Here is a 27,973-nt window from a genome sequence, read left to right as displayed (position 1 = left end):
TTTGAAGACTCTCCAAAGACAAAGAGAGAGGAACATCTTGCTCTGGATTTAGATAAGACTTCTTGCACTCATAAAAGGGAGAATAAATCAATCCAGCAAGAGTGCATGGAGGTACAGGCAATCTGCTCTGAATTTTCACATACTGACACCGTAGATGTTTTTCTCTCCTCCATACACCTGAGTCTGCCTTGAAGATGCTTCAAAGCTGCACCTCATTGTTTATTGAGTCATTGGAGGTAGAGTACACCAACAATGGCCTTCAAGTTTTCTTTTTTACTCTGCACTCAGAGGTCTGGAGCTGTGAATCAGAGCTCTCCATTAGCACAGACAGCTGCCTATGCTGGGTTATTACATTCTCAGCACATACAAGGGATGTGCAGGAAAACACTGAATAAAATGCAGGAAAAATATGCCAGGGAATGGGTCCAGCACCCATTTTTCTGCTTCACACAACCTGAGAGGACAAGCTGGATTGCCACCATGTGTCATCAGACACCCTCAGCAGCCTGAGGTTTCCCTGCCAGGTGGCCATAGAGGGAAATGTGGCTGCTAAACTTGTTCTTTCCCATCTGCATTAGGATGCAGTAGCTTCAGAGCAAACAGTTGGAAATAAGGAGAGCAAGCAGGGATGAAGGAAGGAAAATGCAACCCTGTCCTGATCCATGTGGTACCATGGATCACAGCACATATCCTGCACTGGGTCAAGGCTGCAACTTGTCCTGCTGAACCAAAGGGCTCTTCCCAACAGGAATGCCTTCCAGACTTCAGTGTGTGTCTTCTGCCAGTTCCATAAACAGAATTAATTGATTCTGTCCATACTACTGACCCTTTCGATAGCAAGCAAAGCTGCAACATTTGATTCAAAGCCTCTGAATCCTCTCTTTCCTTTCTGTCAAGATTTATTAAACCATGCTTTGTTGGCAGGCAGCAGAAGCCCTGTACTGTGCTGCTCAGCTTCTGCATCCTGTGATATGAAAGAGAAAAAGTCATCTCTTGCTTTTTCCAGTCCCACAGACAATGGTGAATGCTGGTGAGTAGCTTAGCAAAGGCCAAGCAGTCCCTTGGAAGCAATTCTGGTCTATACTTCCAGCAGCACCAGCACCTGCTCCCTGGACTCATCTACCTGAGCAAGCAAGGAAGCCAAATCCTTGAGAACTGGAGACGTGACCTGGTTTCACTGCATAAGCCCTGCCATGACCACTCTCATTTAGTGCTAAAAACTGGCTCTTGGGGCTATAATTCAATGTGACTGAGTGCACACTGAAGGTGCAGCCAGCTAGGCTGAATTAAAGCTACTTTCAGCTGGGTTTAAAACAGAGGAACTAATGGGCTTGAGCAGCAATTCAGATCAACCACCCAGCATGTCCCTGTGTAGCACTGTGCTGCTTCTGTCCATAGCCATTCCCTCAATCCCTCCACAAGAGAAGCCAAGAAAGACAGCATTTGCAGCTGGAGCTAAAACTGAAGATATTAATTAAAAGAGCTGGAATAGAGGTACTGGCAAAGCCCAGCATAGACATCCTGCATAGGATCACATGAAGGATGTACCTGCAGCTGCAGTGTTGCGGTAGAAAATCTGTAAGATACACAGTACTCCATGCACTGGTCCAAAGATGAAAGAAGTGCATTGATTTCTTATGGGGCTTTAGGGCTGTAACAGACTTTCCTTTCAATCTTTTTCAAGCAGACTCATCAATCTTTGTCAACTATAGCTCTGTTCTCATTTGATCTACAGCTGCAGCAAGGCCAGGAATGCACTAGGTGGAGTGCAGAAGGAAAGGGAAGCTGTTTCCTGCTGTTAAGAAACTGTCTTTCAAAAGGGCAGTTATTTGGAGATGAATGTGATGGGCCAATGTGAAAGTCCACATGGGATGTTGTAGATAGAAACCCTCTCTAGAAGAAATGCACACGTTTTACATGGCCTCCAAAAGAAATGAATGAGTAACCACAAGGACTGGAATTGCATTAACACCCTGGAAGGCACAGAGAACAAAAACAACAATTATACTTTTGTTTTTTATCCAATGCATAGGAGGCTTTAAACAAGCAGGGTAAAGTCCATGCAGCCAGTGCTGGGCCTGCTCCTTATGGTACATGCAGCATGCATCAGTGAAAAGTTTTCCTGTAATTTTGTAGGACATACAGTCAGGAATTTGGATATCTCGGAACTGTGTAGACTAGAGATTAGAGATCCCATCCTGAAAATAGGAATTTCAGGAAAATCATTTGCACTGTCATATTATTGAGATCACTGGACTATAAACATAACAATGACTGAAAGGAAAGGGGAAGGGGAAGGGGAAGAAGGGGAAAGGGAAGGGAAAAGGGAAGGGGAAGAAGGGGAAGGGAAAAAGGGAAGAAGAAAGGGGAAGGGAAGGGAAGGGAAGGGAAGGGAAGGGAAGGGAAGGGAAGGGAAGGGAAGGGAAGGGAAGGGAAGGGAAGGGAAGGGAAGGGAAGGGAAGGGAAGGGAAGGGAAGGGAAGGGAAGGGAAGGGAAGGGAAGGGAAGGGAAGGGAAGGGAAGGGAAGGGAAGGGAAGGGAAGGGAAGGGAAGGGAAGGGAAGGGAAGGGAAGGGAAGGGAAGGGAAGGGAAAGGGAAGGGAAGGGAAGGGAAGGGAAGGGAAGGGAAGGGAAGGGAAGGGAAGGGAAGGGAAGGGAAGGGAAGGGAAGGAGAAGAAGGGGAAGGGAAGGGAAGGGAAGGGAAGGGAAGGGAAGGGAAGGGAAGGGAAGGGAAGGGAAGGGAAGGGAAGGGAAGGGAAGGGAAGGGAAGGGAAGGGAAGGGAAGGGAAGGGAAGGGAAGGGAAGGGAAGGGAAGGGAAGGGAAGGGAAGGGAAGGGAAGGGAAGGGAAGGGAAGGGAAGGGAAGGGAAGGGAATTCTGTGTGATCATCTTCAATTCTGCCAGCCCCTAGTCCATGCAACTGTACAAGCCACTCTTTGACAGACCAATATACAAATTACACATTATGCAGTTATTGTCTTAAAAAAGCCCATGAACAGGTATCTGTGAGCTATATTTTAAGATCATTTAAGTTTCCAAAGAGGAACAGATTTACAGTCCTCTCTGTTTGGCAGTGTCATAAAACACCACTCTGCCAGTTGTGAACCTTTGGGTGAGATTTCTGCCTGACCTCAGCTGTGGATCAGTTCCAACCCAGAGCAAGGAGGATTGGATATAGCCTTGTTGCACTCCCTGAAGCACAGTTCATCTTCTCCACACCAAACTGTGTGTATGGAGCACCTTCCAAAACAGAGAGGGCTGCATTTCCAAAACTAAATAGGCTCCCTCAATGGGAGGTAAGAGTGTCCTTGAATTAAAACCACAGATTCCCAAAGCACTTCGTCTTGTATGAGCAAAAAGCTCTTTATGCAAATATTTGTGAAGGCTCCAAAGGTCTCTCAAAGCAGTTAGTATAATGCCTAGCTGTTATTTTGTACATCTAGGGGAGGGAAGTGAAGAAAAGCTGGTGGCTAGAGCACTTCTAAGAGCAAGCAGTCTTCACCGCCAGTGGTATGAGAGGTCCCTTCAGTGTAGTTCAGCTGGATCCACTTTCTGTAAGTGAAGGACTGGATGGCACACCTGCACACACCATGCTCTCATACAGTGTAAGAGGAAATGCCATACCCATCTGGCTGGCTTGGTTCCTGTTGCCACCAGTTCAAGGCATGTTGCAAGCATTAGCATGGTTCTATCTCTGGCATCAGATAGTAACAACTCAAGAAGCAATGCTGCCATCACAAAACAATATTAACAATGATTAAAAAATGCCAACTGTTGCTCCTTCCACTTGCCACTTGGCACTCCTGTTGTTCTGGAGGTTTTCAAGAAATGTGTAGATGTGGCATTGAGGGATGTGGTTTAGTGGGTATGGTGGGGATGGGTCAAAAGTTGGTTTGGATGATCTTAGCGGTCCTTTTCAACCTAAATGATTCTATGATTCTTCACAAAACCAAAGCAGGTAGAATATAAAAATCAGACAATGTGCAAGAACCAGAAAGCACTTAAGATGACTACATCCATCAACTCCATTCATGCCATCCCAGCAAGAGAAAGAGGGAGCATGAGACCAGATCCTGCCTGAATTTTAACTTCAGCAGACCTAAGCAGATAATAATTGTTTCAGATGAATACCCTTGGAGAAGAGGCAGAGAATCCCAAATCATTCTCTGATTTCAACTTTCAATTTACCCAGCCAGTGCTAAGCTCATTAATCATACTTGCAGCGCAGAACACAACAGAAATTAGTCTCTGATCTTCTCCCCTCATACTTGATGATGTGTGGAGTTGGGGGCAAGAGGAAGAGAAAAGAGATGGAGAGGTGCCACCCACGAATCTAACAGTCACTTGGAGGGGCTGGGATTAATAAATCAAAAATCCATTATTAATAATACTAGCTTAAATATCTATCTAAATGCAAATGAATGAACACTGGGGGTTTCTTTCTATTTCTTTAATGTGCTCTAACAACTCTGTCTTAGAGGAAGCACATGCCTACATGGTTATTGTGTATTTTAATTGCAATTTTACAGTTCAACCCTCAATGTCCCATGGATTTTAAGTGGTCTTAAAGGGCCACAGCATGTTTTGAATTTGAAGGTCTAATGTGAGAATTGCTTTGAGTTTCCTGCCCCTGCACACCGGTCACATTAAATGCAAGGGGTAAATCTAGAGGTTGGTTTGCTACAATCTGATGGAAGTTAGAGCTCCAAGGTATACAGTATCAGATGAGTGAATGGAGACACATGGGAATGGCTGACCAGCCTTGAAACAGGGATCTGCAGAGCTATGGAAGGAGCCAGCAGTATCTTCTGAGTAAGCAACATCGTATCAGGCTGCCTTGGGTTGCATGGAGAATACAACAGGGTGAAACCATACAAAATAAAGCTGTAGAGCCATTAAATTGGTCAGAGCTTGGAATTAGGATTTATTTAAATTCATTCACATGCACAACCGTCTTTTGAGGCCAATCAGTGGAATAAATTCCAACGTTTTTTAAAAAAGGGACTAGTAGGGAAGAGAAGGTAAGAAACAAAGGGGAACTTGTAATATGGTCTAATGATGGATGTCCTTGCCCACAATAGGGAGGTTGGAACTAGGTGATCTTTAAAGTCCCTTTCAACTCAAACTATTCTAAATTTCCTGGCTGCGAGTCATCAATCATGAACTCAAACATGTACCAGGCAACAGATTCAGGGTAACCTAAAAATCCTTACTCAAAATGAAAAATAAATATCTAAAAGTATGATCTAAAATCCTTGACAGCTCTAGAGTGCAGCTCAAGTTTGAGGTGAACATTCAGGCCTGGACAACAGAGTTTACATAGTTTGCCCTTCATTGGACTTTGGAGACAGCAGTGGAGGCAACTCAGCTTTTAAATGTCATGCAAACAGCCTTGCAGCTCCTGTTGCCAATTCTTACAGGATCACATTTAGCTTTGGAACATGCCCTTGCAAAACCTGCAGACACCAGCATTTTGAAGTTTTCAACTACCTAAGATGCAAGTGTTGTTGGCTGAAAACACTTGCATGTATGCATGCACATACCAACACACACACAAAGCTGAATTTTAGCAATAACATTTGTGCAATCAGTCTGCTGGGATTTTGGAAACCATCACTGACAACAGAACCACAATGTCAGTGCCAAGAAATCGCCTGCTGCAGTCTTAGCTATGAGCCCATCCTCTGATCACAGAATGATAGAATCATTAAGGTTGGAAAAGACCTTCAAAATCATGTAGTCCAACCATCAACCCATCACCACCATGCCCACCAAACCACATCTCTCACTGCCACATCTACACAGTTCTTGACTACCTGCAGGAAATGTGACTCTACCACGTCCTTGGCAGCCTGTTCCAATTCCTGACCACTCTTTCTGATAAGCTTTTCCTAATGTCCAACCTGAATGCCATGGAGTTGTAAGGATTAGAATGAATTCCTAATGTCTTGAACTTGTAGAGAGAAAAGCACAAGTTGCCAAGCCTTGGGATCAAGCACACAGAGCAGTCGGACTTCCCATGGCAAGGCAGAGTCAACAGTGTTGTTCTGGGCACTGCTTTGCCATTCTGCAACGGCATCCAAGCTTCTCACCCTTCATGTTTCTTACACTGAGCATGTATCAGTGCCAATTCTGACAGATATATATCCAATCTGAATGGCACCATACTCTCTCGGATACAACCATGTGCAGACTAAATTTTGCTCTTTTCCTTCTCATACTACAAAAAAAAAAAAATTAAATGGAATAAGTCCAGATCTGAGCACAGGAAGGAAATATCTTCAACCTTCTGGGCATAATTTTCTCACTAGGACTTTAGAAGCAAAAGAAATCAAATGAAGACTAGAAATCGCATTGGTTCCAATTTTTGCCTTTACTAGCCAAAAAAAAAAAAAAAAAAAAAAAAAAAGTTGTACACAAATGCTCTAACCCCATTCCAGCATAGAAAGACAGGAGACTGAATCCTGCCCTTGTTCAAGCCTTGCCTTGAGTCTGCCCACCTATAGACAACCCTCTACTCTGGGCTGACCTACAGACCTGGCACACAGGTAATATAGTACAGTCCTAATTTATTAATTTCACATGTGTCTTTCTCCATGAGGTCACCACAGCACTCAAGTCCAGGCCTTGCTCCTGAGTAGCAATTGTCCTTCAATGGTGAAGTAATCACTACAACCCAGAGGGGCCACTGCTGCCCTGGGGAATAACATGGGTCTGATTTCACAAGCTCAGATTTTCCCTGGGTTCCTCAGCTTTCATTTGGATCCACTGATACATGCCAAATTAATCACAGGCCAACAAGAACTGACTGCAAATATGTTGCCCGCCTATGTGTGTATAAGCTACTTAATGGAGCATAAAAAGAGAAGAATAAAATCATTTTTCAGATGCTGCAGATAATAATAATAAATAATAATAAAGCAGAGATATGTGCCAAATGCATGAGATCTCAAGGAGAGAACCTGAGTGTAAGCAGAAAAGGAGTAAGGTTAGTCTTCAAACTGAGATGCAAAAGTCAATGAAGTAAAAACATCATTAAATGAAACACTTTGGATCCCCGTCAAGTTCATTCAGGATTTAAGACTGCACTTTCAAAATGTGGTGGTTTATTTTTTGTTTTTCTTTAAAGATATAAAATCCTTGGCAACTATTTTCCATGCGGAATCCATAGTGCTGGCCCTTTTTATTAACTTCGGATTTTTTTCCCTGCTGACTACAGTTATATCACTCAAGATCAGAGTCAGCTGATCAGAGTCAGCTATGGCAGGAATTATCATGGAAATCATATTATTATATCACAGTAACACAACCATGGTAGGCTACATTTGCAACAGTAGGTTCTACTTTTGCACTATTCTCCTTATGGTGCACAGTTCGGTTCTGAGCATTGAAAAGAACCAAACAGATACATCATGCTCATTTTAGAGCAACCAGCAGATGATCCCATGAACCTGGGTCTCACTTATTCCTCATGCTGCAAAGTCCAAAACTGAAAGAATCAGAATGAGAAAGCTACCTTTGCAAAATGGAGGCTGAAGTCAAAGGAATACACAGCTCCCAGTGAACAGAAGAAGAAACATCCCTTCTCAAACTGAGATGATTTCCTGCTATAGGTACATGACGCTTTCAGCACACAGGACTAATTATGGGTTACACTGGCAATAACTGACTGCAGTTCTTCAAATATAGGACTGGCAGTAATACACAACAGAGAGATGCATCTATAAGAAGAAAGGAATTGTTCCTACTATGGCAAAGGGCTTTGCCAGTCATTAAGTTTGCTAAGTAGAGAGTGCAAGCAACTACAACAGACTAATGCATCACTGATAAACTGTGCTGATTTCACCCCAAAAACACTTGGGCCCATAAGAATAAACAGAAGCCCACAGAACTCACCTATCAGTTTCATCCCACAGGATGCAGGTCTGGTTGGTGGTTCCCTGTCAGAAAAAAAGGAAAAAAGAAAAATGAAGCAAATCAGTGCTATACTGTCTATGGGGTATTTGAGGGAATAAGAAAGCAATATTCAATCCCATTGAACACCTTCCACTACTCTAAACATGCCATATCTATAAAGTTCTATATTGACAATCACAAATGTGAGTTCTTGGAACACCTTTTTCCCTTCTTGGTTTGAAATGTAAAAATAAAACGGGCCTTAATTTGTTTTTAATCAACACAAGACCTATGCAAGGATATGACTACATCTTTCCTCTCTCCACCTACTGATGTTCTTCTTCCATCACAGAATCATAGAATCACCAAGGTTGGAAAAGACCTCTAAGATCATCCAGTCCAACCACCCACCTATCATCAGTATTTCCCACTAGACCATGTCCCTCAGTACAACATCTACACGTTTCTTGAACACCTCCAGGATTGGTGACTCCACCACGTCCCTGGGCAGCCTGTTCCTGCCCCTGACCACTCTTCTGGAGAAGTTTTTCCCAACATCCAACCTGAATCTCCCCTGGTACAACTTGAAGCCATTCCCTCTAGTCTAATCACTAGTTGATTAGATGAGAGAAAAGGCCATCTTGACACAACCTCCCTTAAGGTAGTTGTAGAGAGCATTGATGTCTCCCGAGCCTCCTTCAGAATAAACAACACCAGTTCCTTCAACTGCTCCTCATAAGACTTGTGCTCCAGACCCCTCACCAGCTTCTCTTTCCTTCTCTGAACATGCTCCAGGGCCTCAAAGTCTTTCCTGTAGTGAGGGGACCAAAACTGAACACAGTACTTGAGGTGCAGCCTCACCAGGGCTGAGTACAGGGGATGATCACCTCCCTGCAATTCTATGATTCTATGATTCTAAAGCCACTGAAAGAGGTTTAGCACGACTTCTACAGCTATCTTTGTACACTTTTGAAAACTCTTCCCCAAAAGTCCAAAGTACAGACATGACAGATCTAATATTCATGTTCCTGAGCCTCAGGAAGACATCTGAAATCCACAACAAGAGGAGTCTTTAGGGCAGTGTAAATGTCCATCACATACATCTGCTTGGGGTTGCACAGGGGAACCTGGAGGGAATATCGTCTGCCTTTTACAGCACTGATCACAACATTAATATTCATGTCTCTAGTAATCTCTGCAAAGAACATTTCAAGCATCAACCAAAACAACTCTTCCCCTCCATCTTCCCTTCACCAAGAAAGATCATTGTCAGAGTCCATTTTTCATTGCAGTTTTTTTTGGCCTCAGAGAAATGATGTAAATCTGGGACAAGTATACTCATGTTCCTTGTGCAAGCAGTACACCTCTGCATCGGCAATGCTTGAGCAAGGAGGCAAGATTTGAAAGGCACAGCACTGAGAAACAGCAAGACATCAACATCAGCCCAGACTCAGGATGGCAGAGATGTGCCTCAGCAGTCTGATTAAAAGGAGTTTAAAGGATTCTGCAGTGGCAAAGACAGTTCAGGAGCCCAGTAAATCTGTATCCTTCTTCATAATATTCCTCCTCAGCAGAAACATGCACAGATGTGGGATAGTGAAGGTTCCCGGGAAAGACTTACATTGTACAGGTGGGAGAATTCAATTTCCAAAGGGGTGAGAAGGGACCGGGGAAATGGCTTCACAGTCACAGAGATGACTCTGGAGTTCAGAACAGTGCTGTTCCTGGGAAGAAGGGCAAAAAGAAATGTTTTAAGGGGACTTGGAGAAAGTGACGAATCCCCACTGCATCCCTTTGCAAAATAGATAGTCCTATTGAATTCATTACTGTGGAACAAGGTTTAGTATATACGGTGCAGAAGAGATTGGTACCATTACTTTATAATGCTTTCAGAGACCAGTGATGTAACCCATCCTCTGGCCTTTGAGATCTCCCCACTGGATGCTAACCACCTAAATACACAACAGATCCTGGTATTTCTGCAACACAGAAAGAATTGTCTGTCTAAAGGTGTGTAAAGTCCACATGACCAACCATTGAAAGTGCTGCCCTCAAAGTATGCCATGAAGGAATTAGAAGTAGAATGGGAGCTCCTCCTACACCCATGGACAAACAAAATTTCTCCCCTTCAAAACTTCATCACATCTAATGGCATTGTCAAAACCTGGCATTGGCAAAAACTTTCACTCTTCTATCTGGCTCTTTACAAAATGATTACTTGGAAAAGATTTGTACTTGCTTAAGCATGAGAGGGTTAAAAAAAATAAATCCCAAAATAATTAATAAAAATGAACAAAAGATCTCAAAACCAAAGCAAAATAAACCTGGAATCATCCAAGAATCTGTAAGTGGATGCTCAGCAAATGACTATTGTCCAATGGTAGGAAAAGCAGAAAGAACAGCAACAGTGTTTTAGAAAGTTAAAGAAAAAAAAAAACAAAGCCGAAAAAAAAAAAAAAAACCCAACAAATTATTGCGGTTAAAATTTAATTAAAATTGGGAAATAAGAAAATGAAGCACAGAAGTCAGTCTACAAAGGTTGAACAAAGAGGGAATTCAATAGGAGAAACATCAGCTTTATGCTTTGAAACGTAGGTAGCTGTAGATAAGCTGAAAAAGAGCTGCTGAAAGGTAAAAAATTTTATGCGTGGCTTCATTAATAGCTGGGTCTGGAAAGGTCAGTTCTTTTTTTCAGCTTTGTTCAATATTTGCGTGAACACTGTGATGACTTCCTCATGAGGAAGCTGTAGCTGCCATGAGGCCTCCCCTCAGCCTCCTCTGCTCTCAGCTGAACAAATCGAGGGACCTCAGCTGCTCCTCGTACACTTTGCCCTCCAGACCCTTCACCATCTTCTTGGCCTGCCTTCAAGTGCTCTCTAACAGTCTTATGTCCTCATATGTGGTGCCCAAATCTGCACCCAATGCTTGAGGTGAGGCTGCATAGAGCAGAGCAGAGTGGGACAATCCCTTCCTTCACCCTTCTTTGAGAGTTCAAAGCAGAGACCCAGAATTGATCCAGATGTTGGAAAACAAGCCAAGAGATGTCTTTTGAAAGGCATGTCTGGCACTTTCTTGCATGTGGAGGAGACGCTCACACAAAGGCCCAATGCGTTGAGGTGAAAATCAGATGAATTGAGCCTTAAAACAAGAGGCTGCCTCCTAACAGAGAAGGTATTAAGAATCTGAGCAGCTTGCTAGGGGAAGTGAGGGCCTCAGCATCATGGGGAATCTTTCAGGAAGAAGATGAGTTGCTTTTCTTCGATACGTGCTGTAGGCCAGCTTCTGGGAATGAAACCAAACACGCTGAGCTCAGGCTTGAGCAGGAGGTCAGATTTGCTCAGTGTGTTCCTACACAGCTATAAAAGGCATGCAAACAGCTGTAAACATGCTCATTTCTACACAGGGCCATCACGCCGCTGATTCTGATTGCTGCATGCATCCTCTGCAACAGAGCCCAGCTGGGACTGAGTGATGCTCACTTCCCCATCTTGAAAAACTGCACGTCTTGTATGTCCCTGTCTCAATGGTCACAGCTGTCAAGAGCCACAGGGCTCTATGGATCTGAGGGACAGAGCAATGTGTGGCTGAGATAAGAGATTGCCACGTGGGGGAGGTAAATTGGGACAATTAGGAAAAGCTCAGCTGGTACTGTTTACCAAGTTCAATTTACACTGTATTATACAAATACATATATATATTAGAGGAAAAAAACTCCCTGCATTAAGGCAATGTGGTCAAAACCAGGATCTGGCACCTCACGTGTGTCCAGGAGATATTTTCCCTCTCTAAATAAGTGCCACACAGCTACATGGCTATTTATAGACATTCCTTTTTTTCTTCCTATGTCCATTTGCACGGTGGTAAATTAGGAGGTACTGTTCTGCTGCTGCTTCTGTTACCTCCTTTTCTTTTTGCCTTCTATAGCCACAGGTGATTCAGAACTCTGCATTATTTAAAGAGGGACTGTCCTTTAATTAAGGAACATCTTAAATCAGATCTCCCGTGGGAATGTTGTTCAGAGGCTGCGGCTGCTGCAGCTGCTGGTTATCGGAGCTCATTCACTGCTTGGCCAGAAAATGCTGAAATACCACTGGATCATTTGAGCCAATGATGTTTATTGCCCTTCTGATCTAATTCCCAGTGCTGTAATGGAAGATATTACAGAATACAGTTAGCTTGCTAATTCCTCTCTGCACTCACTTGGAGCTCTTTTGCCAGAGCTGAATCTGTAGGTATTTAAATGATTATCGGTGAGGAGAGATGCCCTGGTGTTTATGGTAAATGGGCTCACACTAATCAGTGCAGAACAGATTTAGAAGGTGCCTTAGGATTCTTAGTTTACAGCCTCAGTACGAGCCTCAAAAAAAAAGAAAACAAAACAAAAAGGAATACAAATAAGGAACAAATTAAAAAAAAAAAAATTTAAAAAGAGCAAGATAGTGAAAGGGAGAGAAAAAAAGGGAAGGCTGAACACAAAAGCTTCAGTGCCCAAGGCAGTTTGCAGCAGCCAGAATGTGGTAGACATGTGCAGCCAAGCATGTCACTCCACTCCTCTCCTCTCCCTGAGTCTGTCTCTCTCTGAGCCGTGATGCTCTGAAAAGGTTCATCATGGTTGGTGGCTCCTCGGTAGCTTGGGAGAATTGGGGCATCTGGGCATCCTTACCCTTATCATTTAAACCCCTTCAGATCCCTTATAATGAGGAATGGAGCAGGAGGACTCATTGCTGGAGGAAGAATAGAAGAGGTGAGCAGGGATTCAGCAGCACCAGCACGGTGGTTCAGCTTGAAGCAGGGTTGCACAGGTGAGAGAAAGGTTTCCTCCCCCTCTAAAAAGCAATGTCTGATACACATTAGTATGATCCTACCTGATTAGAGGTTGGTGGGGGAACAAAATGCATTGCATCACCAAGTCAAAGCCTGCTACATTGCACCTCTGGAAACTCAGGGCTCTGCAGCCAGGAAGATCAGCAGGAAACCTTGGTGATATCCCTAACTGCCTGCTCTCCCTAGGCAGCCCCCTCCTCATAAAACCACAGGATATCAGAATGGTGGAGATTGGAAGGGACCTCTGTGATCCAGTCCAATCCCCTTCCTCAAGCAGGTCCACCTTAGCAGGATGCCCAGGACCATGACCAGGTGGCTTTTGAAGGTCTCCAAGGAGGAAACTACATAACACCTCTGGGCAACATGTGTCAGCGTTCCACCACCTACACAGCTGGTAAGTGCTTCCTTATGTTCTGATGGAAACCCCTGTGTTGTTTGTGCCCATTGCCTTTTGTACCAGCACTGGATACCACCGAAGAGAGCCTGTCTCTGTCTTCATTGCATCCCCCTAGAGGTATTTATGGACATGGATGAGATCCCTCTGCACCTCCTCTTCTCCAGGCTGAGCAGTCCCTGCACTTCCAGCCTTTCCTCATGGGAGAGGTGCTTCGGGCCATTCATCATCTTGGTGACCCTTAGTCACCCCCCTCCATTATGTCCAGTTCTCTTGTACTGGGGGGAGGCAGAACTAGATCAAGTACTTCAAGTGTGACCTTACCTCTGGAGCGAGAGAATGTTGCCCACATTCCGGTACAGCACAGTCCCTACCACGAAGACTGAAGAGTCGTCTGTCTCTGCAGGACACCAGAGGGAAGGGAAAAAGACAACAGCACTGAGATAATCCAAAAGTCAGCTAAATTCTCTCCACCCCAAAATCCACCAGCATAACACACAGAGAAGGGACAGGACTGGAAGAGGCTGGATTCAGTTCTTTTTCCTCTTTCATTTGTTATGTTTCCAAGGTGACATCCAAGGACAGGACTGGATCTCTTATTGGGGCCTCTGTTGGGGTGCATCCATTGCCAGCATCACTACAGTGGGATGCAGTGCCTGATGTCACCACATTGGGTCTCCATCAGACCTGTGAGAGGTCTGAACATTTTTAGGATGACTCTGGTGCCTGCCCCCATGCAAGACTCATCCTGGATGAGCGCTCTCCCATTCAGAAATCCCACTAATCCCTCTGACAGCACCACAGCAGGCAAAACTGCAGGCCGAGAAGGTCTCTTACAGCCACCCAGAGGCATTTGGACACATCCACTGCTATCAAGCCATCAGAGAGAAGTGCTGTGCTTGGGCTGACAAGGGCAGGCAAGGAGGGGAGATGTCCCACTGTGCCCGACCTGACCCCATAACTCATGTGCTGCCTCAGGAGGACAGCAGATGAGCCTGAATCATCTGTGTGACCTCTGAACACATCACTTGACCTCCTCCTCTGCCTCTCTCAGCCCAGCTGCAAATTCGCTAGAATATCCCTGGAAAAAGCACAGGCAGTCGAGGCATCCCTGAGGTTGAATTGTCAGAGTGGAGAAGAAATAAGTCACTTGGAGATGAGAAAGTTTGGGGATGTATCATGCTGTGGGGCTTATCTGATGTCTCCTACCAAAGCTGATGTTTGAATGCACTCATTTCCCCAGATATAGCTCTGGATGTCTGTCAAATTGGGCTCAGATGAGATAGCAGGTGAAAATCAGGACAGACTGACAGACAGGCTTGCAGAGCAATTGTCCAAGATTTGTTTTCCTAGGAAAGTCCACACAGACTTTTGGCCTTTGTCATGAATCCCTCTGCAACCAAGGATCCTTCTTCCTTTCAATAGGGTTTTCTTCCTTTTTGCTAAGAGAATGCAGTAGAGCATTTACAGAAGCAATGTGTGTTCCTATGAGAGTGTGAGCAAATAAAATGCTAAGTCCCACAGGCTGGGTTACCTCAACACCCTCCAGAAAAGGCAGAGGATCCTGATCAAAATAGGGCTGGAGGACTGCCTCTTTTGTTTTGAACAAGAGAAGGGCAGTACAGCCTTGGTGGAACAGAACACCTCAGAAATGTGAAAACTGAGAGGAATTTGGTTTTTCAGGGTGAGCATCACATTTCTTTTGCACAGTGGCTGCTGCTTAGGAGCCTTACAGCATTTCTTTGCAATGATATCTGGGAAACAGCTCAATAGGGGAATAAGTGATACCTCCAAGGGTAGGTGTAATCACCAGAGCAGAATCAACTCTGCTATGTCTGGACCCAGAAGTTTGTCCAATGAATGATTAACAGTATACAAAGGTGGAAGTTCCACACCCTCCTCTAATAAGCTGAAATAACCCTCTAAACATGTTCCAAGTTCTTCTAGGAAGATAATGCTATGTTTAAGGCACTATAAAACAGAAGGAGTTTTGTTGGCTTTGGTCCTTGCTCTGCCAGAAACTCACCCTTTATCCTTGAGTCACTTAACTCTTCTCAGCCTCAGGTAGAAATGACAGCAATGTTATTTCCATCTTGAGTAAGGAAACCTATGACACGAGGTCTTGGTATGACAAAGCCCAAAGGACTTCTGACAGACATAGCTCATTATCTCTTGCCTTCGTACCAAGGAAGTACAGCACATCCTGGTGCAATAATCAGCAGCTTGCTCTCTCAAAACCACTAATGCTATGTGCAAGGCTGTCAACAAGGGAAGCCCACCATTTCCCTGCAATCAGCCTAATTTAGAATCCTGTTTTTGAAAATCCATTGATCAATTCTGCCAAATGCTAAGGCTCACTGCCAACACAGGAATACTTGTTTGCATTGGCTGCTGCCTCTGGCATCCAGGTAAAGGCTTTGCTAGCAGAGTCAGATCCATCAGTTGCTCAGCCTGATGTGCTAAGCCTCAGCTGTTCACCTTTGGATGGCTCTTCCAGGACTGGATCCAGTCTCGGAGGACATAACAACATTGTTTGCCTGCATGGCTGTCACCCTGCCACAGCTACATTTCTTATGCTGGTTAACTATACTTATAAGGCACCAACAGAGACCACTACGGGTGTCTACCCCTATTAAAAACCCAGAATATTCATAGGGCACATTTCAATGCCCAACCTGCCTTGCAGAGAGAGAATTGGAGACTAAGCTCAGTGCCTACATGCACCAAGAACAGAGCAACTCAGAAAACACAGAGATGTTTTCGCATTATTGCAGGTTCAAAAGCCTTAGAAGAAGCCTTAGAAGCAATCATCAAGGTAGTGTTGCCCTGAGTTTCTGTGCTGACTCTTTCTGTTTTTTAAACATGATGATGATCTTGCCCAAGGAGTTCAGATTTGACCCTTGGTCTGGCCACATCTAAAAGCCTTCTTTGCACTCATCTCACTATGGTGAACTTCTGTGAGCCAATCCAGCTCAGCTGGAAGGAGAATTTGAAGACAGCCAAATGTAAGGAACCTCTGTTAGAAAGTGAATATGATATTTTCTTCTAGGGAGTTCTGACTGTGCTGCTTACCTGTCAGCCCCGAAGACAGGATGCTCTTGGAGACAGTGACCTTGTCTTCTGAATTCTTGGCCCAGTCCACCATGCCTCTCCAGCCTTTCATGGGGAAGGTGATGTCAGTTGCTGCGTTAGCGGGCAGCTTGTGAATGCCAAGGACTAGAGAGAAATAGCAAATAAAATCAGTGAGTAAGACTGGCCTCAATAAATTCACACAAATTGAAAAACCCACTATAGTCAATAGTGGAAAATCAGACAGCAAAGCCTGCCTGCCTGAGATGAGATACTTCTACTCCAGGAGTGGCCAGAAGCAGATGCTTAGGGAATTATAAGAAAGAGCAAAGCAAGACTTCTCTTGTCTTGTCCTTCCAGTTTCTAGCAGTCAGCAGGACTTTCTCAGCTTGTGGTTACATCCAGACAATGAACTTTAATAGCCACCGATGGAACTCTCCTTTGTGCAGTTTCCTAATCCCATCATGAGCCAATCTGTACTTTTTGGCTTCTGCAGCATCCTCTGGCAACAAGTTCCATGCTGTGATTGTGCATACAGCATAAATCAAATACTGCCTGCTGTTTGTTTGCTGTCTGATCACTTCATTGGCTGCTGTGCAGCTCTTGAGCTAAAAAACAAAAGGAACTAGCTTAATTCTTCCCAGTTTGTCATCTGTTCTCCGTTCATGGTTCTATAGATATCTCACAAACTATTTTGTGCCCATCTTTTCATCAGGCTCAAGTCCTAGATTAATTGGAAAAAAGCTACTCCATGGTTATGATCATCCACGTCTTTCCCCAGACCTTACAATGTTCCACCACCTGCTGCCTTCCCTCTTTCCCTCCCCACATCCAAGATTCTGCATACTGCACTGCAATTACAGGTTCCTGGGGTCTATACCCAACATGGGAGTGCAAATCAGCTCACCCAGATTGTCCGTCACTTGGTAGGAATCCCGGAAATCCTTCATGCGAAAGCCGATGACATCAATGAAATCCTCTACAAGCCTGAACAATTCCTTGGCATTTGGCCCTATCTGCAGAGAGAAGGACAATACTTAGTAGCACAGCTAATAAAAAATGCAGCTAAGGGAGACTACAAAAACAAAGGGGCAAGAAATAGTAATTCATAAAATTGAGGCTGGAGGGCAGTGTCTCAAAGCAAAGCAAAGAAAAATATCTGGGAATCTCTGGAACAGAAAATAATCTACCTCCTTTCCTTCAGGATTCTTTCTACTATTAACCACTTGATCCAAGCAGATAAGTTATTGCTAATGCTTGCTATGGCCCACCTCTTGCAGTTAATGCAAGAAGAGCAACATATCAGGACAGATTCTTAGCAGCCATGATTAAATGTAACTACATGGTCTTTCCAAGTCCTTTGGCTGGAGTACCTGGCCCAGCCTAGCAGTACACAAGCCATTGGCAATGCAATTGTCCATCCAGAGGCATCATGACAGAAAGTGAAGAAGTGGTCCATGTTGAAACTCTGCCCTATGGCAAATTTTGAGAGCTTTTTTCAAGCCTTAGGTTTCCCTGTCCCTCGAGTACTGCAACACTTGGCCTGAGAAACTCACAATTTCTTCTGACTGCGTATATATATCTATATATGTTTCCTACCAAGAGTGAGTCCACAAGACTTTGCCTCTATTAGAATGGTTGATTTTGCTAACAACCCCGTGAAAGCAAACACACCAAACCAAAAACTCCAGCCTACTTTGAGGATAAGGGTAGGTTTCTAACAGGCTGGTTTTCAGGTTTGGTTCCAGGAGGGATGTTTGGGAGAATGTTTCTCACACGTAGACAGCAAAGAAGAAGCACAACTGGATCTTAAGGGATAAGCAGGAAACAAAATTGAAGGAAGGGCTCACTGCTTCTCCCTCCTCTTGGAGCATCTCAGGGAACTTTGGATGTCTATTTGATGAGACATTAGAAAAGAGGTATGCAGCAAGCTGGTGAGTGCAGAGATCTATTCTGTCTTCCATTCTTATTCTCTGTTGAATTTCCAAGAGTTGTTCTTTGGTCTGAGTCTTCCTCTGAATCAAAGATCAGCATGCCATGGTGCACTTCAAAGAAATCCAGACTTAAATTCTCATGGAGGGAGGGAAGAGCATTCTCAAAGGCAGGAATCCAGCCCCTAAACATTATTCTTGAGATGAATCATGCTGTGTTCAGTGACACATGCTTTGACCACCCTAGAAGAAAAACCTTTTAAAGCTACTTAACAACCTTTAAATTACTTTAAAAACTTCTAAACTACTTAAAATACAGTTAGACTAGATGATCTTTGAGCTTTTTTTCAACCACAAAGACTCTGTGATTCTACTTCAGCTAAGTCCAGTACCTGAAGCACTTGAAGCCTTGAATTCTCATCTGCCTATGAACAGATGAGGAAGAATAGTGTTGTAGGAGTTGTTTGTATATTTAATACAGTCATTTGTAACTCTATCTGGTACTTGATCACAGTTTGCTGAACCAGATCCCTGACACGGGCATCTCACCCAGTTGTCAACCCGAGTCAGAAACTACCTAAAGAGGAGACCAAATCCCAGCAATGCAAAGGGCTAATTTTGAGGAAAAAATTGGTCCAGCAAACACACACTTAGCAATGAACTCCAGAATCTAATGTCAAATCCCAGGCACCAGATCACATAATTCTACGCAGAAAGCATCATCATCCCTTCTTATGCTTTCCCATTCTGATTGCAGGATCTCACTCTCCAAATAACCAAGTTGATTTTTGCCCAGACAGTGTTGGATTTTCTCTCTTTTTTTCTTTCTTTCCCTGATAGCTCCCATATGATAAAGATATTGGCAATAATTCTTATTTGCCTGTATTTTACTGGGCATGCAAAAGGCTGTCAAACAATAACTGGTTTTGCAGTGACTGATTTCATAAAAGGTAACCCACATGAAATGAACTGTGCTTACTACCTGTCTTTTACTCAAGCACAATTGCCTGCAGCAGTTTAGCAAACATGATGAGAGGTCAAAGAAAAGCAGTCCAACTCCTTACATCTCTTTATTTCCTTTTCCATCACTATCACTTTTTTTTTTTTCCCTGGGGTTGTTGATCTTGGAGGACAAGCAGGACAGGAGGAAACCAGGATGGCAGCAGAAGGAAGGCTGTATGGCCAAGGAGGAAAGGGGTGGCCATGCATGACACTCTGTCTGTCTATCCAAAAGAATATTGGTGAGACTAAAATTGTATCAAGATCAGATCAAAAAGTCCTGCCAGTACAGCAGGTGTGCACAGAAGGAGAAAAAACCAAGGAGACTATTTTTAACAGTGTATTTTTATATTCTATTACAGATTGAAAGCACAATGTCACATTAACCCCAAGCTACACTGGCCATTGTCTTTCAGGTTTCTATAATAAAACAGCTAATGTAACCTCACCAAAAGCATGATAGCCCTTCTCTATCTGAATGCCTTTCTGGTTCATTTTCTTTTATATCTTTTCCCCCCCATCTTACACATGAGGGGGGTGGGGGCAAGATGGAACATGAGACCATAATGATGTTGGGTTTATTTCTAATTTCTCGTTTTAAAGGAAATGATTGACCTTGTGAAATACGAGGCATTGGTTTGCTCCCCAAGCTTTGAATGAGAAGGACAGAGACTGCTGAAATCTTTGCCATCCAGTGCCTGAAGATTTCTGAGGCCATTTTCTGTCCTAAAGTCATGGTGTTGTGCTGTCATCACTAATTCCACTAAAATAAATGCCAGGCAAATATTTTCTTCACGGCAATTTAGAGCATCATAGTTCCACTCCTTGCACAGGTTGATGTAATGGTGAGGGCAGGCTGGGCTGTATCTATAGGTACAAAGAACAGATTGCACAGGGAAAGCTGATGGGAACTAATTGCCAGAGAGTGAAACCTGCAGCTGTTTTTATGGAGATCAGCAGGATTTCCCTGTTGTCATGACAACTCGGTAGACTCCTCTGCACTGTTTTCAAATATGTACACACACCTGTGGTCTTGAAATTGGTCCCTTATCTTGCCTGAAGTTAGACTATGCCATCCCCTTCCAAAGGTAATGAGAAAAAAACAGATCTCAGGGAGAAAGGAGGGAAGGATACATCCACAAAGCTGCTCAGCTCTTGGTTGAGGTCCTGCTGCTTGAAGAAACCATAGAGCACCTGAGTACCTCTGAACTACCAACGAGTGTGCACATTTAGTGAAGACTCCTTCCCAGAGGACTTCCCTGGTTGGACTGAAGGTTGGCTTTTTTTTGTGCATGTTAAGCAATTTTTTCTTGTTTGTTTAGTATTTTCAATTTGTTTAGCATTGTCTCTCTGATGACTTTCACAGCAACAAGAGATGGTTAAAAAGGGGCTGCCATGTTCTGATCCACACCAATGGGTACTTTCCATAAGACTGATCACTCATAAAGGCTCTCATGTTCCTTGTCCAGGTTATTTTTTATGCTGTGACAAAAAAAGAGCTGGTATTTTTGTTCCAAGGAATAATACTGAGGAAAGGACATGGAAGGAATGAGCATTACTACTGTCCAATTCACCAGAGCTGCTGCTTGTCTGAGGCAGAACCATTTCACTCTTTCCCATTTCACTCTTTTCACTGCATTGAGATGAAGATGTGGAGCAGCTCAAGAGCTCACCAAGCAAATGAGAAAGGAGTAGGTCTTACTGAATTAAAGTGCAACTATGACAGAAGATACTAAGGACAAATATGACATGAATTGATGAACAAACCAGCATGCAAGGGCTTAGTTAGAGAATTATTATGCAGAATCTCTGTATTTGAGAGGACAGAAAGTAAAATATAACTGAATTTTTGCTCATCTCATGCTGAACAGAACCAGAAGCTCAGGCGAGCAGAGCAACTCTAAGCAAGGAAATCCTGCTTGTCCTGCACCTTTGTAGCCAAGAACTCAAACCCATGTAATCCCATTGCTTTATCTTGGCATGAGGAGAATTACAGCAAGCCAGGAGGGTTATCAACTCCAAATCCAGTCTGATCTCTGAGAGCTATCCAAAATTTGGTATCCACCACCAGCTTTTTTGCTCTTACTCATGCAGCGATTCTGACTTAGGGCTGAGATCCTGTGGGTTACAGAGCTACTCAGCCTGGCATTGAGATCTGAGATCACCCAAACAACCAGTTGCACATATCAGCTGATTTATAATAACTCCTGCAGAGGTGGTCAACTCTGAAGCTGATCACAGCTGACCATATCCAAGTAGTTTCTCTCTTTCATTATAAAAAATTATCCAAGGAAAGCAGCAATGATGGGTGGAGATATTTCCTGGTCTGTGGCAACACGAAACAGATTCATGTTGCACAGAATGCAACCAATGTCTCGACCAATGTGTTGGTCAAGAAGAGCCATGTAGACCATTGTAAACACCCCCTTGTCATGGCTTAAGCCTATGAAGAAGGCTTGCTTTGTTTCACAGAAGGTGCTGAAGGTTCCTACCAGCTGAGCTTCCTCCCACTTGTCCCGGTTTTCCTCCGATAAAATGTTGCTGATGATCTGGACAAAGTTCTGGAGAAAGGAGACAAAAGAGGAAAAAGGGAAGAGTTAGCAAAACATGGCCTTCTCTAGGAAGGGCATGGTGGTACACAAGGAACACATAAGAATTATCCAGGAGACCTTTCAAGGTACTGTTTCCAAAGTTTCCCACTGCATTTGGCTGGCTTCTTCCTCCAGAGATGTTAACAGTAGTAAAACTTTTTTCCCAATTTTTTTCTCTCTCATTCCTGCTAAGGAACAGGACTGGGAATATGTCTTATTTTCAGTGTTGAAGATTTTAAAGAACAGATTAGACAGATATCTGTCACAACGTGGCTAAATACCGTTGATCTTGCCTTGCAGAAATCAATTCCTACCCTATTTCCTACTATTTCCATTGCTTTCCAGCATAGGGAAACTTACTATCATTTTTTTTTCAGTGACTTTGAAAGAGAAGCAGAGATGTATCAGGTGGGTGCTAAGCCTTGTAGTACTTTGACCATGAAACACACAATGAGAAGGAAGAAGACAAGATATTTCAAGACCATTGATCTTTTTCTCAAGTTTTGTCACCATTTGCAGATACTGCTGGATCAGTTTAATGTTTCAAGTTGTGTGGTGCTGATCAATCCCAAGTGCATATTTTGTACCACTCCATATGCAACTGCTGAAAGTAAAATCCTCGGGTGAGAAGCCATCAAGACATTCTCCCACATCAACATCCAGCTACCCAATATCACAGGGTCATCTTACATCTAGTCATTAGGCTGTAGTTCTTTCCAGTATACCAATTAGCTTCCAGTGTAAGTGCTATCAGGTTGTAATAGGTCAGAGTGACTTTGAATTTCAAGATCTTATTTTATAGGCCAGGGAGAAACAATCTCAAAGGGACGGTCTGTTAACAAGCAAAGACACTTCACTTGGGCAGAATATAATCCCGTTGTTCATCAGTATTGAAACAGCTCAAAAAGAGGTAATCAAACCCTGAGCCTTATGCAAGTGGCTCAGCTCACCTGCACATCTCCAGAAGTTGGGCTGTGATAAGCCCTACGGAAGATCTCTGTCATGTTCCTGAGTACATCAATGGTGGACAGCAAGTCTCCGCTGTAGCTGGTCCCATCCTGGGAGATTTCCACAAGGTTCTGGAGCACTTCTGACAGCCCATCTCCCATCAGTCCACGCTGAGCTTTGGAAAGATGCTCCCTGGTCTGAGGAACAGAAACACGACAAACACTTTAGAGACAGTGAAAGTCAAGTTAATGAGCTCGGCGAAGGAATTGCTGGGGGAAGGTTTATGACCTTCCTTGTAATTCGGAACACAGATCAGACGAATCTGACAATCTTTGCTGACCTGACAGCCTGTGATATTTTTAAAATGATAGAAGAGCAAAAGTCAATTTTTTCTGCATGCCCACAAAGAAAAGGTTGTGTGTAGGTTCAGAAAAGATTATTCTACTACAGAAATGCTATTCTGCTGCTGACCCAAGGCCAGCTAGCAGAAAATTTTTGCCCTAGAACCTTGTTTTTTTAGTAAACTTGAACTACTTTAGCTCAGACTGTAGCTCATCCTGAAAAGGACAGTTTTCATACGGACAATAGCATTGTAAGGCAAGCCATAGGAGACTAGCAGAAAAAGGAGAATTCATCACAGTAGTAATTTTAAGTCTAATGAAAATTAAGTGTCTTATTTAAAAGTGTTACAATCACAGTAATTCTCATGGATAATGTGATACCAGTGGATATCACAATGGATATTAATGTTCCTGTCCAATGCAGGTGAGTTGGATTAGGTGACCTTTAAGGGTCCCTTCCAACTCAAATGAATCTGTGATTCTATTACGTGGTGGAGGACACGATAAGACTTGGATTCTAACAAGCTAGGTATTAAAAGCCTTAGAGAGAAAACATTATGGTCCGTGGATTGCCCGAGCAATCACAAGACAAAAGCAACTAGACAAAAGCAGAACAGAGCTGTCATCTTCCTTTCACATGGAAATCCTGCTTTCCTTCTTCTTTGTAACTGTGATAGTGTAACAAGCCTCTGCGGAGACCCCAGATGTGTTTAAACCTGCCGTCAGTCTGCCTTACCATCATCTGTATGTTCCTGTAATCAATAGAAACACACTTGACGTATGTTGGAGGCTCCCAGTAAGCTATCCCTTCTTCATCTAAAGTGCATCTTCGAAGGATTAGCCCTAGAAGAGGAAAGAAAAGAAGATTGGAGTGGGGACATTTGAAAAGCCAGGCACTCTCACGGAGATCACAATGGACAGGTCAACGCATCTATGCAGGCACAACTACAGACACAAAAGCAGCAGGGGCATCTGGAAAGTGATTGAGAGGTTATTTTTATTTCCTCCTCCTGCATTTTCTTACTAAGAGACAGGACAACAAAAGGAGATGCAAATGAAAAAGTGTAACTGGGACATGGTTTGTCTGTCATACGGTCTCAGTCATATCGCCTGACTTTTGCGTAGCCTTGTGTGGAGCCAGAAGTTGGACTCAGTAATCCTTATGGGTCCTTTCTAACATGGTATATTCTATGATTTTGTAATTCTAAGGCAAAAGAAAGTTTAATCAGTCCTGCAGGGCAGGCTTCTTCCCGGTTCAAGAAGTCCCACGAGCCTCCCCAGGTGGCAAAGTCTGGTATTTGCAACTGAAGCACTGACTGCTGCTGCCTACACAGTCTCAACAAAAATAAATATCCAACAGCACCATCTTTGCATCTGATGAAAAAACTGAAAAGCTGCCTGCAGTTCTCCCCCAGGCTTTTCTTTAGCTTCAGTGTACAGTTAGTTTTGCAATGCAGAGGAACACATACATCAGCGAAGAGAAAGGGGATAGGAATAGCCCAGGCAATTGCACTGCCATTTGGAAAGTCTCCGAGGAGCAGGCTTTGCTGGGTGCACAATTCCATTGCTACTGCTAAATGATTCAGTGACCTATGGTACAGCCCTTCTTCTAGGCTAGCATTAGGAATTACACTGACTGTTCCAGGATGCATGAGTCAACGAGAGCTTCAGGGTTTTCTGTGTCCAATGAACTTACTCATAAAGATTAAAAACTTTATGATCGCTACAGACACTCCTGCCCTATTTTATTTCCCTGCCTAAGAGTCAGAAACATGCAGCTGGGAACAATCTCCATCAGCAGAACATCTGAGCCTTCTCCCCTGTGTTATTTTCCACTTCTTGGAATATGTGGCCACAACATATAACAACTGAATGCCCAGGTACTACTATTTCATACCACCATGACTGGACTCTCAACTTGAGTACCTGAAGATTAAGTTCACAGAGTTTCTATGATTTCTAAAAAAGAGAGGTAAGTATCACTGGGCAACCTGATCTAGTGGATGGCAACCTGCCCATGGCAAGGGATTTGGAAACAGATGATCTCTAAGGTTCCTTCCAACATAGCCATTCTATGATAATCAAAACATGACTGGGCAATCAAATTCAGATTTACTACTTTGTTTTATGGTCAGCAGAGAGAAATATAACACCCAAGTCTAGTCTAGTAGAGCCCACCCTGCTTTTGCAGAATAGGATGGAATTACCACAGGAGCCCTTAATAATGAAGCAGCTTAGCAGTAGGCAACAGCTGGAGGAGAGACCATCTCAAGTTGTCCTGTATGGACCAGAGGTTGTTGGTAAATACTTAGAAATCCACAGACAGTGTACATACCCTTGAGTAAAGGGCAGAAAGCCCATTTGCTCATCCTCTCCTCTCACAACCAGATTGCCTTTGTCTAGAAGTCAAAGGATTAAAAGTGATCTGAGGGTCTCTAGCCAAGATATGCAGTCATCCTTACCGGTGGCATTGCGAGGACACCGAACAGCTGCAGCATCCCCAGCAGGCGTCTCTTTCCAAACCACAGAGGCAAGACTTTCCTCGTCACAGATCTCATGGGGCTCTGCAAGGAAGGAAAAGCTTCATTGGTAAAGTCTCTTTTCAGGAGGGATGCGGAAAACAGCATGGAAAGGAGAAAAAGGGGAGTATGGTCTGGAAACATGATGATGCTTGGAAGATAGCTGTCACTGTTACACCTTGCTAAAGAGTTTTTTTCAAGTGAGAATGTCCAGTTTTTGGTGGTGAGCTTCAGGGCTCCACACTCAATTCCTTCCATCCTTCAGGATCACCATTTTGGTGTTGGATGTGATTAAAATGAGGCTCTGCATAAGAAGGGGTAAGAATGAAGAAAGGAACAAAACAAGGGTGAAAAAAAGCCAGTTGGGAATATCCCCTGGGTGGCCTTCATCCAGGTCCTCTGTCTGCTACCATCTTAAGTGAGGACACTGTTGCATTGCCTCCAAATGGTGCTGCAGAATCCAGGACTGCAAAAATGTGCAAAGGATGTTTAGAAGTTACAGAAAAAGCTCTTTGGAAGATAAAGTTTTCAGATGCTTGCTTCTGCTGAAGGATATAGATATTGGCCCTGAAGTCTTTGGGGCCTGAGAAAAATACCATCACAGAAGGAAGGTTTATGCTGAGAAACTCATTACTTGCAGCACATAAAATGAAAGGAGCCATGAGTAGGGTGTTAAAGCTATTTATCACTCCTAAGAGTGTGGAAGGGGAAAATTATATTTAATGGTTTTCAATTATAGATTTATTTATTGTGCATTTCAAACTAACAATAAAGAGAAATCTGAGAGCATGCCTGCAGCTGGCCAGGAGTGGCAGCTGCAAAGCCAAAGCCAACCAGCCATGAAGCTGGGCAGCTGCCTGCAGAGCTTCCTTCCTATGTAGGAAAACACTGCCCATGCCAAGGTCCAGTAGTGCCAGTGGGAGTGTGCAAAGTTGTAGGGAAAATTTACATCTAGTACAACAAAAAACACACGTGTCCTGAGTTTTCAAGCTGTTCAGAAAGGATCTGTATGTGATAAATCCTGAAGATGTCCTTCTAGAAGGGACTGTCCCATGAATGGGATGACATAGACCATCTTAGGGTTTGTGTTAGCAGTAAAACCTTGGGAATGGAACTACCCAGGGTACCAAACTGCCTATGAAGAAGGCTTAACCTCAAGACTAAAGGGAGTGGCAAGTCCTATTGCTCAGAAGGACTAATGGAGGATCTAAGAAGCTGCCTGCACATCACAGCTCCTGGAGTTAAGCTCCAAGAGCATGAGTCTTCTTCAAGCCTCAGTCATATTTTAAATGCAGATTCTTTCCTGGTGCATCCAGTAGATGATGATAATAAACAAGTTACGCTCCCCGTTTGAAAACAGACGTTTTTTCCTCTTTTAAAATTTCCTTTTGAGTAATCACTATTATAATGAAATCCCAGAGGGTAAGCAAAACCCTTGCTGTGCTCTGCACATACTCAGAAATAATTCCAATGCCAACAACAGCTCATGACTTCTGTAGATAAGGCAGAACATGGGCAGAAAAATAGTAGCTTTATACCTAAGTTGATGACAAGGAGCTTTGGATAGAGAGATGAAATCTTCCACTCATGATTAGGTTATGGTTACTCAGAAAGCTGAATGCAACACCCCTGCTTTATGGCCCAGTGCTTTGACCATGGCCACAAATTTCCCACTTCAAAATGTGGTTCGAAAGGAAAATAGGGTGGAAAACTTCTAGCAATCTCAGCTGCAACGTACCAAAGCAAATACTGCCTGTCAAAGAGCGGAGGGAGAGTTTGTTCACATCTGACCTCTCCTTCCTCCTCTGACTTACCAAAGCTTCCCTGTCTCCTCACCCCTGCAGTCTCCCTGGGGGCCACTGAGGGATGCTGTGGATCAGAGATGCTCTTTAGGAGTGTACTGACGGGCACTGTCTTGCCCGTGAGTGCCGAAGCAATTCCCAGGCCAGGAGAGAATTATTTCATCCTTTTATTTATTTATTTTTATTTCTGTTTCATAACTATATATATATATATTTTTTTTGAGTAACCTAATTGCACGGGGATATTTTAATAACTAACCCAATTAGGCTTAGCTCTTCTGTTCAAATCAAATCACGCCAGCCCTTCATACTTTCTCGAGAATGAATGGAGTTGGTTTATTTTTAGGCAAAAACCTTTCCCCCCCCCCCCCCCCCTCCCCCTCTGCAAATTAACAACTGCAGCAAGACCCTTCTGGTTTTGAACCCTCGCAAGGCTCAGTGCCTCAGACATGCCTTTCCCTTTTGAGCACTGTGCAGGCATCAGCCCCCGTGGACACAGAAGAAAAGATCAGGCTTGTTCTGCCAGGGCCCCAGCTGGCACACACTGAAGCTGAACTAAATCTTCATCACTCTGTAGACACCACCAGACAACCCGGTGCTACAGCTTTCAATGGCGGAGGAGAGCTTTTGTGGCACAGTTAGAAGAGACTCTCACACGCCTC

At 43.6% G+C, this 27,973-nt stretch overlaps 1 protein-coding gene across 9 annotated transcripts in view; it reads right to left on the bottom strand.

Moving 5' to 3' along the window:
• ADGRB1 (adhesion G protein-coupled receptor B1) overlaps positions 1-27,973 on the bottom strand; it is a 277,528-nt gene that overhangs the window by 109,528 nt on the left and 140,027 nt on the right. For all 9 annotated transcript variants that reach the window (XM_052704254.1, XM_052704257.1, XM_052704255.1 and 6 more), the window contains 9 exons: positions 25,453-25,554; positions 23,727-23,833; positions 22,652-22,846; positions 21,603-21,671; positions 17,088-17,196; positions 16,184-16,327; positions 13,436-13,511; positions 9,515-9,617; positions 7,894-7,937 (listed from right to left, as the gene is read on the bottom strand). In XM_052704254.1, the coding sequence (XP_052560214.1) occupies positions 7,894-7,937; positions 9,515-9,617; positions 13,436-13,511; positions 16,184-16,327; positions 17,088-17,196; positions 21,603-21,671; positions 22,652-22,846; positions 23,727-23,833; positions 25,453-25,554 (949 nt within the window). The remainder of the gene's footprint in view (positions 1-7,893; positions 7,938-9,514; positions 9,618-13,435; positions 13,512-16,183; positions 16,328-17,087; positions 17,197-21,602; positions 21,672-22,651; positions 22,847-23,726; positions 23,834-25,452; positions 25,555-27,973) is intronic.

Source organism: Tympanuchus pallidicinctus, unplaced genomic scaffold, assembly GCF_026119805.1.
Source record: "Tympanuchus pallidicinctus isolate F22 unplaced genomic scaffold, pur_lepc_1.0 scaffold5, whole genome shotgun sequence".
Taxonomy (NCBI): domain Eukaryota; kingdom Metazoa; phylum Chordata; class Aves; order Galliformes; family Phasianidae; genus Tympanuchus; species Tympanuchus pallidicinctus.
The sequence above is the reverse complement of the archived record's forward strand: the minus strand, read 5'-3'. Positions and strand labels throughout refer to the sequence as shown.